At 43.8% G+C, this 12617-nt stretch overlaps 1 protein-coding gene across 1 annotated transcript; it reads right to left on the bottom strand.

The window, feature by feature from the left end:
• Window positions 1-2216: 2216 nt before the first annotated feature.
• Window positions 2217-12444, bottom strand: Csl4 (exosome component 1 Csl4). The gene is made up of 7 exons (XM_089578889.1): window positions 12322-12444; window positions 11645-11763; window positions 10927-11087; window positions 10796-10829; window positions 8840-8890; window positions 8679-8760; window positions 2217-2357 (listed from the first exon to the last, which is right to left on the bottom strand). The coding sequence occupies exons 1-7, from the start codon at window positions 12356-12358 to the stop codon at window positions 2260-2262; spliced, it is 582 nt and encodes a 193-aa protein (XP_089435015.1). The 5' UTR covers window positions 12359-12444; the 3' UTR covers window positions 2217-2259.
• Window positions 12445-12617: the final 173 nt, after the last annotated feature.

Raw genomic sequence — 12617 nt, 5'->3', positions numbered from 1 at the left:
CTGCGCCATTTCCTTTGCTCAAAAACCGATTTTCAACCAGTTTTAAATTTTCCCGTGGGTCAGTTATGTTGAATGCCGTAACCGAAAATTCCCCATACGCCCATTTCCCCTTAAAAAGCTTGAAAACTCCCTATAAATTCCTTTTTCGCCAAATTTTACCCCTCTAATTCCTTTAAAAAGGGAAAATTATCTGAAAGGTACATCACTGACGTACTATCGCGATGGAAAGAAACGCGAACGCGGCGCCTACATGCTCCGCTGTTCGAATCTCTTTTGATCGCGCTTTTACCTGGGTGGTACGAAAAAGACGTTACAGTCGTCCTGGAATGTATATTGGGCGACTCTATCATAATTTTGCTGTCACAAAAGTTAAAGCGCACTGAAAAGAAATTCGGGCGGCGGAGCATGTAGGCGCCGCATTGTTCGCGTTTCTTTCCATCGCGATATTACGTTACACGCTTCAAAACCAGGCGCGCCAATCAGTTCAGAACTTGAAACGAGTAGTCGCGTAATCAGAGGCCGCTCAAACACATACCGGACAGCAGGCTTACATCAAGGTCACCAGACCCGATAAGTTTAGGAAACAAACCTTCGTTTCTACGTAACACATCAGTACACACGCACGGCCGTGTCTTTAAAGCAACCAAGGCGGAAAGCTGGGCTGGGTGTGTCATCGTTAATTAAATGACTAGCGCAATAAAACTAGGACAAAGATATAGAAGGCAGTATAAAAAGGCAGACACATAAAGCAGTATTGGCGGTATGGTGACAACAGATGTGTAGAGCTATCGTTGTATGTCGAAAATAATAATCACGCATCAAGCTAAGAGCAAGCTTTTAGCGACCATTTTCAGCAGTGATCTCGGTCTGCAGCACGCGCTTTTCACCTAAGCCCTGCGCCTTTTACAAACTTCTGCCACCAGGACCCGTAGCTTCTGCAGCAACAGCAGTACCTCGCGCAATTACACGCCTGTCGGGTCAGCCTTCGGACGCTTCGGGTTACTCTGCGCCCGTCATTGGTTTCCGTTGTTTCAGGAGCCCGCGCGGCGCCGGTTTGCTTTCAGGCGCTTAACAGACACTATTATTCCTGCAAAGACAGCGCAACAAACCCAGGCCTGTCGCTTCGATGCTCGCAGCTGTCCCTTGCGGCGGGTAAACAATTTTCCGAGGGACCGCCCACGGTTTGCGACGGTACGCAGCCATTCTCCCGCTCAAGTCGGAGACGATCGTTGCGACAGGTCGCTGTCGAGTTTGCGGTAAATGCAGCCAGATCTGTACTTGAAGTTTGTGTTGCTTAACGCCTCCGCACTGTCTCGTCTCAAAACGAGTTTATTTTAACGCCGTCAGACTTACGGTCAACATCCGAGCTGCGCGTTATTCGGCGCGACTCCTGCCGCGCTTCGGCAGTACTTAGCAAGCGCCTCGCGGTCAATTCAACACAGAGTGTTTGTCTCCCAAAGTTGACATCTGAGCACGAAAGGGGCTTCCTGCCTGCCTGGGCAAGCGGCTGCTTTCTAATGCGGCCCCCAGGCCTGCAACTCCACACGCCGTTCACGAGCCTCGAAGTGATGCTAGGGCTGACGCGTGTGCGGTAGCATCACAGACAAGAACCATCCAGAAGGTCGGCATCTGCCACGGCAAGCAGAGGAATAAATGTCCTATGTCCAGTTGTCACTCAACCAAACAGCACGCCTTAATATGGTTCTGCCTAGCTGCAGGCTGAACCTGTGGCTTAGTAAAACCAAAAGGCAGAGCGAGCCAAACTGCTAGCCTGCCCTGTCACTGAGAGTCCAAGGCAAAAAAGGCTTCTAAGGTATTTACCCTCAGGAACACCCATGCCATTTCAAAAAATTCCACTGCTAAGACACTACCACTGTGGCAAAATTAGTTTGACTGTTACTGGTTCACCTAAGACACACGATAACATTGCACTTACTGCTAACACCATGACTTCATTATAAATAACCCGATTAACTCTGTGGTTCTGAATAAAAGACAGCTGTTAGCAGACATTAATTTATATAAAACAATTTTAGCCACGCAAACTTTGTCTTGAAGAGACGGGGACGAATAAGCCATTTTGGCAGAACGGTCAAGAGTTGTGCCAACAGCGAATGCCAGCGCCTCAGTCTAGGCAGACAGTTTTTTTAAGTTCTTTGAAATGAGATCAAACTGCATCCCCGCTAAAAAAGAAATGGTACAAGTTTCACAGAGGCTAGTGTTCACCACTTTATGTACAAAGAGCTCCCATCCAATTGTCTAGGTTACAGGTCCCAGCTTGGCAACTTTCCTGTATTCTCTGACACTGGAAACTGGACACTGCATCATTGTCCAGCTGACAGGAACCATGGGGATGCCTGGGATGGAAAGATGCAAATCTTATATCACTTTGAGACACAGGCAGAGCATTTGATGACATAGGTATTGCAAGGCTAATCCCACCTGAATTTTAAAGGTGCACTAAAGAGGAACCTGAACTTGCCCTTTTACCGCGGGAACTCGATCTGCACGTTCCGAGCATCCTTAGAAACTTAAAATTATTGTCCTGTGCAGCCGATTTCCCTAATTTAAATCGGATTAAACGTCCCGGATCCCGCCATTTTTTTAACTAACCGCTAACACTATGAGGAGTCAAACAACGCATGGAGTGGCTTTCAGCCAGTCCTGTGTCAGCGTGACGCTCTGCCATCGGCGGAGTGATACGTAGCGATCGGCGAAAGCAGAGTCCACGCATATTTTTATTTCCATGGCCCTAATTTGCAGCTATGTTGTCTCTGAATGGATCTATTTATTCACGGAAACCCAAAAAACAAAATAAAAGCGAAAGTGAAAGCGCCATACGACTGCGTGAAAGGCACTCCGCGCGTTAGTTGACTCCATCTACCTTCAGCGGTGAGTTCAAAAAAAGGCAGTAGCCGGGACGTTGAATACCAATTTAAATTAGGGAAATCGGCCACAGAGGACAATAATTAGAAGTTTCTAAGAATACTCGGAATGTGAAGATCGAGTTCCCGCGGTAAAAAGATGAATTCAGATTCTTCTTTAGTGCCCTTTTAACATCAACTAACCTCGCATGCACAAACTACAGGTCACCAATATTGGTCACTTTGGGCATTACAGCACAATAATGTCAATGTATGGTGACCTATCACTAAAATTCTTCACAGTTTCTTCACGGTCTTAGAAATGAACAAAAAAAATGATCAAACCATATCAACTATATAAACTAAACCATATAGTAATGCTGTGTGAGCGCAGTGGAGTCATCAGTACTTGCTTAGCACACATCTGAAGGTTCAAATATCAATAATCAAAAGGCTACCCAAAAGTTGGGCAGTACTGTTAATGCACATGCCAGGTATATTTATATTTATAGCTATGTACTTATTTCCAGAAATGGCATGCATCTCAATGGGCACCATCAAGGGGAGATCACTGACTAAAAGCTGTTAACAACATGACTACACTGAATATCCATTATAAAGCCTACAAGTCATATGACCAAAAAGTAGTACTACATTAGGCTCTCAAAATTGGGCTGCAAAGTGTCTTGGCTAAAAAAAACTTAATGCCTGAAATTTCCATTTTTAGAATGAAGTTTTCATACAGCATAGGCTCAACACTGATATACTGACTACAGACAGTAATAAAAAAGGACAAGATTCCCACAATGAAAAAAAGACAAAAGAGCACATTCAAAACAGACCTATAAAATATAACAATACTTGGCAGTTTTGAGAGCCAGATACATCTGGAGTGGAAAATAAATGTAAAAAAAGACCCAGAAACTGGTATACTATGTATGCAATATGAAAGCTGACAATGAAATTCTCGAGAAGATAAAGAATGAACGTCACACACAGAAAATCATAAAAACAACATATATGTCAATACAAATAATGATGACAAATGCATTCATATGTAATGAATATGGAGCTCCTTTACTGATAAATTAACATATAGCTATTCAGTGGAAATGTATGGAAAATCAAATAATTATGGCCATATTTTATAATTATTACAAAATTCTTGCCAGGTTGGCTTCGCCGCACAAGAAGCGGTGCAACGAATGCCAGCTTCTCTGCAACACAAGTGTCGTGTGAAAAGTGAGTACGAGGGACAGAAGGCTACCCTCACCAGGGGTTTCTGCCGGAATTATAATTAGGGTGAGGGGGGAGAGAAGTGGTAGTCATTTTTTATTTTTCTATTTCGTAGTTTCTTTCACCACAAGCCAGCTATGGACAATGCGCCCCCTCACATACAGGCTGTTTCACACTTAAAAGATGTAGAACCGCAGTCATCGACAGCCAGCGAGAATGGGCGGCCCCAAGCGCATGTGCAGAAAGAGCAGTCGGTCGTACTAATTGTGCATGCGCCTTTGCTACCGATTTTCCCTGGCTTTGACGGTAGAGTTTCGCAAAGTGCGGTGACCATGCACTCCAACGCCCTGTATGTATATGTGCCCCTGTACAGCCTGTATATGCCCTTCTTCCGGCGCTATTAAAGAAAATTTCGCATTATGTGAAAAAACAAAAATCAATACGAATTAAGGGGGTGCCAACCCACCCCCCCCCCCCCCCTTCCCCATTGGTATGCAGGTGAATCATTTACCAGCCCCCCCCCCCAGTGAAGTTCCATGCTGCAACTTAAAGCTCCCCTAAGTAGACATAAAAATCCCATTTACTGGTCCTTTAGCTCTACAACTTTTTGGAAAGTCCAGTAATCTGGAAAAATGAAAACAATAAATTTTCAGTTCTTAACGCTTCCTAAATATCCATAAGGATTCCCTTTTTACCAAACTTTACTTCTAAAATTTTTACCACCCTCAAACGCACCCCACGTTCACCTGGTCAAGTGGTTTTACAGCACGAGGGCTGCAAGCAAGTGTACAAAGCAGCACAGCCGACCCAGATCTGTGGGTGAAAAATGACTGCGGGAGAGCCACTAGGAAAAGCACCATTTGCAGGGGCACAGCATACCGCTCAATACATCGAGAGTTCCAGTGAACTAGATTTCAATAAACACAAACAACGTGCTACTCTTTTTCACAGGATTTCTAAGCGGACGTTCTGGCTGTTCGATATTAACAATACTTCAATATATCCGGGATCAACTGTACTACGCCAGAGATAAAGGAAAGTCTCTCGCACAATTTTCAACACGTTTAATCAGTCAAGGCCCAAACAAAATGCAAAGCCAAAGACCTTACATTTGGAGTCAACACAGATTTCTTGACCAGCATATATTGCAATGTTCTTGAACTCAAACGCTTTAAATTTTGCACGGAAAGCAACTGCATTTGTTTTCCTACAATTTATAAGAAGGCAATTATTATCTGACCAGTAAGACAAGCTTTCATGTAAATCTTGTATTTTCCCATTAATCTATCTGCATAAGGGCTCATGCTAAGGATACCAGTGTCATCAACATATATATTATTAATATTGCCTCAATAAATACAATGTCAACATAACCTGAATGTTGAAGAGCACAAAGCCAAGAATGCTCCTCCATGACAAAACTATGCAACAAAGAAGAAAAGAGGCCCGCAGGTTTCTTAGACATTACTGGTAATTGCTCAAGTGTCAGGCTAAATGAAACATTAGGCTGCAAAACATATGTGCAATGTTTGATTCAAATGATGTATGGCACCATTAGAAAAAACCAGTTCAAAACTGCTTTACAAGTAGTAAAAAACTTCTCTGGAATTTAAACTACTTTGCAATCACTGTCTGGCTTGAGCAACACATGTTATTGGTAATGTTGTGTTGTGTTACATTACGTTGGGTTCTATGCCACTGGTGTCATAGAACCTTTTAACTCCCTCCTTGGTGGTGGGAGTTGAAAGGTTTTTAGAGTACCATAACTTGTTTTCAAAACTTTGATTCTTTTAAATATGATGCAACACAAGAAATTTTCATGAGTGCATTCTGTCCCAAGAGTAAACTTGGATGGAAGGGGATGTGTTCAACATAAGATTGCGAGATATGCTTTTTCCTCAGTTTCTCAAGTTTTGTACATGAAATTAAGATGTGCCTTGTTGTGACCACCTCTCCGCTGAGTTAACATGTAGATTCATCTTTTTTTGTGAGAATGAAGCTGTGTGTTGGATGAGTGTGTCCAACACAAAGGCGACACAAAATTATTTCAATGAAGCGCTCTTGATGACTACATGATTTCCATTCTTCAATGATCAGCTTCACCAGGTGTGGTTTACTGTTTACTTCATTATCCCACAAAGTCTGCCATTTTGCTCAGTTTTCTCGTTTCTTTCTTCTCAGTTTTCTTTTAGAGAAATGTATTTTGTTGAAGACTGCATCACTACTAATGAGTGATAATTTTTTACATTTTTGGGAGTTGAACTATTACTAATGTGATAGCGTGAGACCTGATGCTACACCAAAACTCCTCCATCGGATGTCCTTAAATTTTGTAACTGGTCGAGACAGTGATGATGTCACAGGTGTCCCGTGATCACCAAGGGCCAATCACAGCCCGTCACCTAGGTTGAAAATCCATCACCATCGGAGCAGCTGGGAGGCTGCGACAGTGTCGACATAAATACCGGAGAAGGCAAGCATAGCAGGAGGGGCCAGTGTGTCGGGTGGCGGATGACGTAATAATTAAAACACATTATGGCTGCAAGTGGGATTCCAAACCCGCAGCGCCGTGTACAGATCAGCTACGCTGTCCACTGCATTAAACCACTATGCCATCCCTGCAGCCAAACATCTTGCGTGTTTAACAGCCAGTCTCTTGCACTATGCTTTGGATGTTGTCACTTCATCAGAACATACCGCTATTGCATTGCCATCTTAAGGAGACTAGAGCAGCCCTATAATTTCCTTTAACAACAGACACTACAACATCACGGATAGCACCTGTACTCAACAACATGCATGTAGGCACTATTGAACCACATCAACAACTGAACAGTGATCCCTTTCAGAGTGGTCCATACCACACTGATGGTACAACTACAAATACTACCAAAATATAACAAGACCTTGCATTTAGATCTTGGTGTTCACCAATCCAGCTGCAACAGCTTTAAAAAATGCAACACCCTGCACCAGCTCAGAAAAATGGGCGCTGCACTTACCAATGGAACAGTGCAAGGGGCCAGTGTATGGATTTTTGCCCTTAAACTCACTGGATGGATGAATGGATGGATATTGCCACCAGGTGGCCCCAGGTGGCATCAGAAGAAAGTTGAGCCATACCAGCCATCGCAAAACTACTGCCTACCACCCGGAGTCCAATGGGCTCACCGAGAGACTCAACAAAACTATAGCAGACATGCTCGCTATGTACGTAGACGTCCAGCATAAGACTTGGGACGAGATCCTTCCATACGTGACTTTCACGTACAATACCGCAGTACAAGAAACCACTCACTTTACGCCATTTCGCCTTGTTTATGGGCGCGATGTGCACACCATGTTGGATGCTATGTTTCCATGCACTGCTGACGACCGGCGCTCACGCCACACGCCGAAGAATTTCTCCAAAACGCGGAGGAAGCCCGCCAACTCGCCCGCATGCACATCAGGAGGTAACAGGGCTCAGATGCACGCCGCTACAACCAGCGACACCGCCACGTCGAGTACCAACCGGACGACCAAGTGTGGGTATGGACCCCTGTCCATCGCCCAGGCATGTCGGAAAAACTCCTATGCCGCTACTTCAGCCCATACAGAGTGTTGCGTCGCATAACAGATGTCACTTATGAAGTTCTGCCCGACGGTTCTGTGCACAGTGCGCGCCGTCGACCCCAGCCAGTAGTAGTGCACGTACTACGTATGAAGCCCTTTTTTTCACGCACTGACAGCGCTTGCACAGTTGTTTCGGTTTTTGTTTTTTCCGCAGAGGCCCGTTTTCCTCACGTGGCGTCCCCTTTTATAAGGGATGCATCCCCTATAAAAGGGGATGCCTTAACAAAGTAAAAATCACTCCTGAAGAAGATCGGTCTTCCGATCGAAATGTCGAGTCGAATAAATATGTTTCCTTTAACGAAGCATACACTTCGCTATATATTCTTGTAAGCAGTCAAGTACTTCATGCTTTCGCAACCTCTCTCTCTCTCTCTCTGTGTCTGTCTGTCTGTGTGTCTGCCTGCCTCTCTGTGTTCCTGTCTGTCTCTCTCTCTCTCTGTCTGTGTGTGTGTGTGCGTGCGTGTGTGTGTGTGTTGCGAAAGCATGAAGTATGAAATATATATATATATATATATACCTTTTTTTGATGCGATCACAAGGGAGTCAATCTACTGTTCAGAAGTTCTTTTCATGAAAAAGGAGTCCAACGAGCCTTAGGGGAACGACAGCTAGAAACTGTTTATAATCTCTTTGCAGCTGCCTTGCTTTCTGGGCTGTGTGGAAGGAAACAGTCTACGTTTTGCGCGTGCATCGAGCTCTGGTAAATGTTCCCACTTTATATATATATATATCATGAAAGTTACATGCCAGCCTTACATACCATTTGGTTGTGAACTTTTAGGGCTACTGAAAATACAATGCAAATCTACAACTTATTTTCCATTGTATCCTTTCTTAACACTATTAAGTAACCCAATAGTGTGCACACACTGTGTCAGCACAGTAGGCCTGGAGGTTAGTCTTTTTAAAACAGTATCTTAGCATCCCCTAAACATTTTATTCACCTTAAGATTTTCAACATACCTAGAGGACCCAATGCCACGACGACTCCCAGCTTGTTCTCAGCAGTTGAGAGGTAGTAGGAGAGGGCATCACCAATAGATATCTTTTGTAAAAGTCAAGAACAATTATTTGCACTCGAACATCATGCCACTGCACCAACACTTTTACTGAGCAAAGGATACCACCCTAGCCAGGACAATGTCACCTGTCCGATAGTACTTGTACATCGCGACCTGAAAAAAAGGAGAAGAAAATGTAAGCTTGTTCAAAAGGCTCAGTGATCGCTGTAAGCACATCACAGTTCACGGACATACCGAGGCTTTACAACAAGCCGACAGGTTTGAAGGCAACTGGAATAAATTTCATAGGTTACAAAGGTACTGACGCTAATCTGTTTGGTAACCTGGATCTTGTTGAGACAGACATGAATGTGATGCTTTTACCCCTTATAGAATGATGCTACACACCTGCCCAAGCACTACAGCCACTGCAATGAGCCTCTGGATGTGCAATATGTGTGCTACAATGATAGAACGAGTGAGCACGGTTTGCTTCCACAGTGAACTCAAAACCTCCTTGTTTTTGCTAGCAGTCTTACTGGGTTAGCAGCCCATTAGTTACCTGTTGCGCCGCCGCGGTGGCTCAGTGGTTACGGCGCTCGGCTGCTGACCCGAAAGACGCGGGTTCGATCCCGGCTGCGGCGGTTGAATTTCTTTGGAGGAGAAATTCTAGAGGCCCGTGTACTGTGCAATGTCAGTGCACGTTAAAGAACCCCAGGTGGTCGAAATTTCCGGAGCCCTCCACTACGACGTCTCTCATAGCCTTAGTTGCTTTGGGACGTTAAACCCCATAAACCAACCAACCAGTTACCTGTTGCAGTGTCTATAGTATTTCACTGCTGAGAAGAAGCCTGCATTTCAAAGCAGCAAAATGCAAATACGTACATTACTGAGATTTTAGTGGATGTTAAAGAACCTCAGGTGACCAAAACTAACCCTGAGCTGACCACTGCAACTGACCTAATAACCCATGTGCAGTTAGGCATACAAAAATGAAAGAATTTATCTAGCAATCAATCTGTTTGTGCAAAAACCTTGCTTGCCAAGATCACTCAACCATGCTGGCTTGTTCATGGCTGCTGTACACAAAGCTAGCAACAAGAGTGCCAACTGAAGGCAGGCTCTCTACTGCATTATGACACTGTGAGCCAGAACGATACCCACTGCAGGGTCCTCACTCAGAACGAACAACAACAAAACTTCACTTTTTAAATAGTGATAAATTAACTGAGTTACACTGTTGCTTACAGTGTCACATACCATAGTCCCTCAAACATTTTGAATCCTTTGCACACTAGAAATGCTAAGTAAAAAATTGAGTCGCCACCCCTATAAGCACAGCTCAGGGCAGAACAGGCAATATTACTGTCTGCAAATATCTCTAAAAAGGTATAAATAAATCCATGGAAGATGACCTATACAAAAGAATCAAAAGCAAGCAGAGGTTACTACAGTTAAGTGGTGAGGTCTTGTAAAGGGAAATTCGTGCACTTGGTTAAACAGACTAAAAAGGCAAAACGAAAACAAACAAACACATGTGCTCTCTCACCTTTTGCTAACTGGGCACATTTATCACCAGTTGCAAGACAATGCAATTTTCACTAGTAAAAGAAGGAAGGTAGACTATCTAGAATGAAACTGTTTTCTTACAGATCCCCATCACCCCGAGGAAAAGCACATCAATAAATGTTATAAGCAAATAAAGCCTCCTGCCATAAAAGTCCTCTGATGATATGAGCAGTGTGGGCTATGGCCCGGTTTAATTTAAAAATCAGCAAACGTTTTGGGAGGCATGCGCAGTAATAAGGGCCTTTTGTCTAATGCTACAAAAAAAAATGTAAAATAACAGCACTTGTACTGGTTGACATGAAAAGCGATCGTAGTGTCATATAAGCGAAAAAAATTTTTAGGAAAATATAAATTGGGAAATACCCCTGTATGCTATCACAAATGTGCAAGAATTTAGCCAGGTAAATTTGTGATCACTGAAAAACGCTGGATAAATCACTCTTGTCAAGGAGATTAAAATAATGGGCAACTTCAGACAGAACAGCAGCAAAGTGCAACAAGCAAAATTACCGTGTCCTTCTCAAATTCTCGTACATCTTCTTTCCTAGAACAAAGAGAAGGGGAGGGGAAATAAAATTTGACTTCAGAAATCAGACATGTTTATCTTTGAAGTCCGATTTCAGAATTTCAAACTGGCTCACCGAATGATGCCTCGAAATGGTTCCCAAAGTTCACAGTCTTCAATAGCAATGATAGAGCACTTGCAGAATCGATGCGTGACACTTGTGATTTTGACTGTCACTACATTTCCCGGCGCAGGAACATTCTGCTTTGTATACCGTTGCACCTCAACCAAAGTTTTCTGAAATTACAAATTATTATATTAGTAGCTACTAATGAGGAAGCACACACATAAACCATATTGTGCATGCTAACCATTACTCCAAGAAAACTGCATGCAAACTCATAACCCATTAGAAGCATTATATAAAAACTCAGAGCAGAGAACTGAAAAAAAAAAAAAATTATCAACAGATTTGCAATCAACTTGTGAATAAATTCGTGAGCCTATATAGCAGATCTTACATATGCACTATTGTAAGATATTGCTGCTTTGCTACATGCAGTTGACCAGAGTTCTTAAAAGTGCTCGTCCAACACAACGCACTCCTTCCGATAAATACGTGGGTATGTCTCGTGAATAAAAAGCTAAAATGCCTTGTGAATCTCACAGTACTTTATTCATAAAACGATGCGACGACGCTAAAAATCAAACGACAACAGCGACTTCGGACTAGTACTGCAGCAATATTGTGTAGTACGTCGAATCAGTGGCCTTGCAGGACGACTCCCAGTGGTGAACTCCACACCTTCAGCACTAGAAGTCGCAGTCACTTGAGGCAATAGTTTCGTGCTTACCATGTCCTTCTGCCGCAATATTTTGATGAGGCCTGCAAGACTTGAATATATGTACCCGTTCTGGACGTATGTCCCATCTCCTCCAAGAAATCGATCACCAGAGGCGCAGAGCCTTTGCCCTAAAATTAACAAATCGGAGGTCATAGTTCTGATACTGACTCATCCTGTTCAGGAGTCAACAGTCGCACCCTATACGTTCCAAAGCCCCTGCCTTTCCACGCTACTCACACTGAAACCCTCCCAATTACAATTCACTCGCAGCCATATGGCTACAAAATAAAGCTAAACAGCTTTCTCAGAACGCGGTAGGTGAACCATTCTTCCCAGTTCGAGGAAATAGTCAACAGTCTTTACATAAACACCACGCTGGCCTGTCGACAGCACGATCGCACGCAATCTGTCGCACTTCGTGGTTTGGTTTATGGTGGCTTAACATCCCAAAGGGACACAGGCTAAGAGGAACGCCGTAGTGAAGGGCTCCGGAAAATTCCACCACCCGGGATTAAAGGTCTATTGACATCGCACAGTACAGTACAGGGGCCTCCAGAATTTCGCCTCCATCGAAATTCGACCGCCGCGGCCGGGATCTATTTTCTGGTTTACCGTAATGTGGGAACAAGCAGTAAATGCTCAGGAAAACTAGATACTGATGCTAAGGCACACAAATTTCTACGTACCTGGTATGCAATACATGCCCTCTTCAGCGTTCATCATCTCCGGTCCTTCGTACGAACACGCACACCTTAGCACGCACAGCTTGCACAGCTACACAAAACAAATGCCGGCGTACTTAGTCTTGGATCGTCTTGGATTCGAATAGCTACTGACACACGGTGGTGTTGATGGCAACCGGCAAACGGAAAAATAGACAGGCTACAGTTTGCGCTGTCCGACTGGTTGGACTCCTCCACGGTTGTTCAGACATGCCGCAGCATTGCAGAATCGGCGAACCATTAATACGCTACCGCAGAGG

Source organism: Amblyomma mixtum, chromosome 3 (genome assembly GCF_055824585.1).
Source record: "Amblyomma mixtum isolate Tamu chromosome 3, ASM5582458v1, whole genome shotgun sequence".
NCBI classification, from domain to species: domain Eukaryota; kingdom Metazoa; phylum Arthropoda; class Arachnida; order Ixodida; family Ixodidae; genus Amblyomma; species Amblyomma mixtum.
Note: the sequence above shows the minus strand (reverse complement) of the source record. Positions and strands in the feature narration are given on the sequence as shown.

Coding starts and splice junctions, on each gene's coding strand:
- Csl4 (XM_089578889.1), bottom strand. CDS start 12,358: ATGATGAACGCTGAAGAGGGCATGTATTGCATACCAG. Junction 11,764..12,321: donor GGGCATGTATTGCATACCAG/GTACGTAGAAAT, acceptor TGTTAATTTTAG/GGCAAAGGCTCTGCGCCTCT. Junction 10,830..10,926: donor CCATTTCGAGGCATCATTCG/GTGAGCCAGTTT, acceptor TCTTTGTTCTAG/GAAAGAAGATGTACGAGAAT.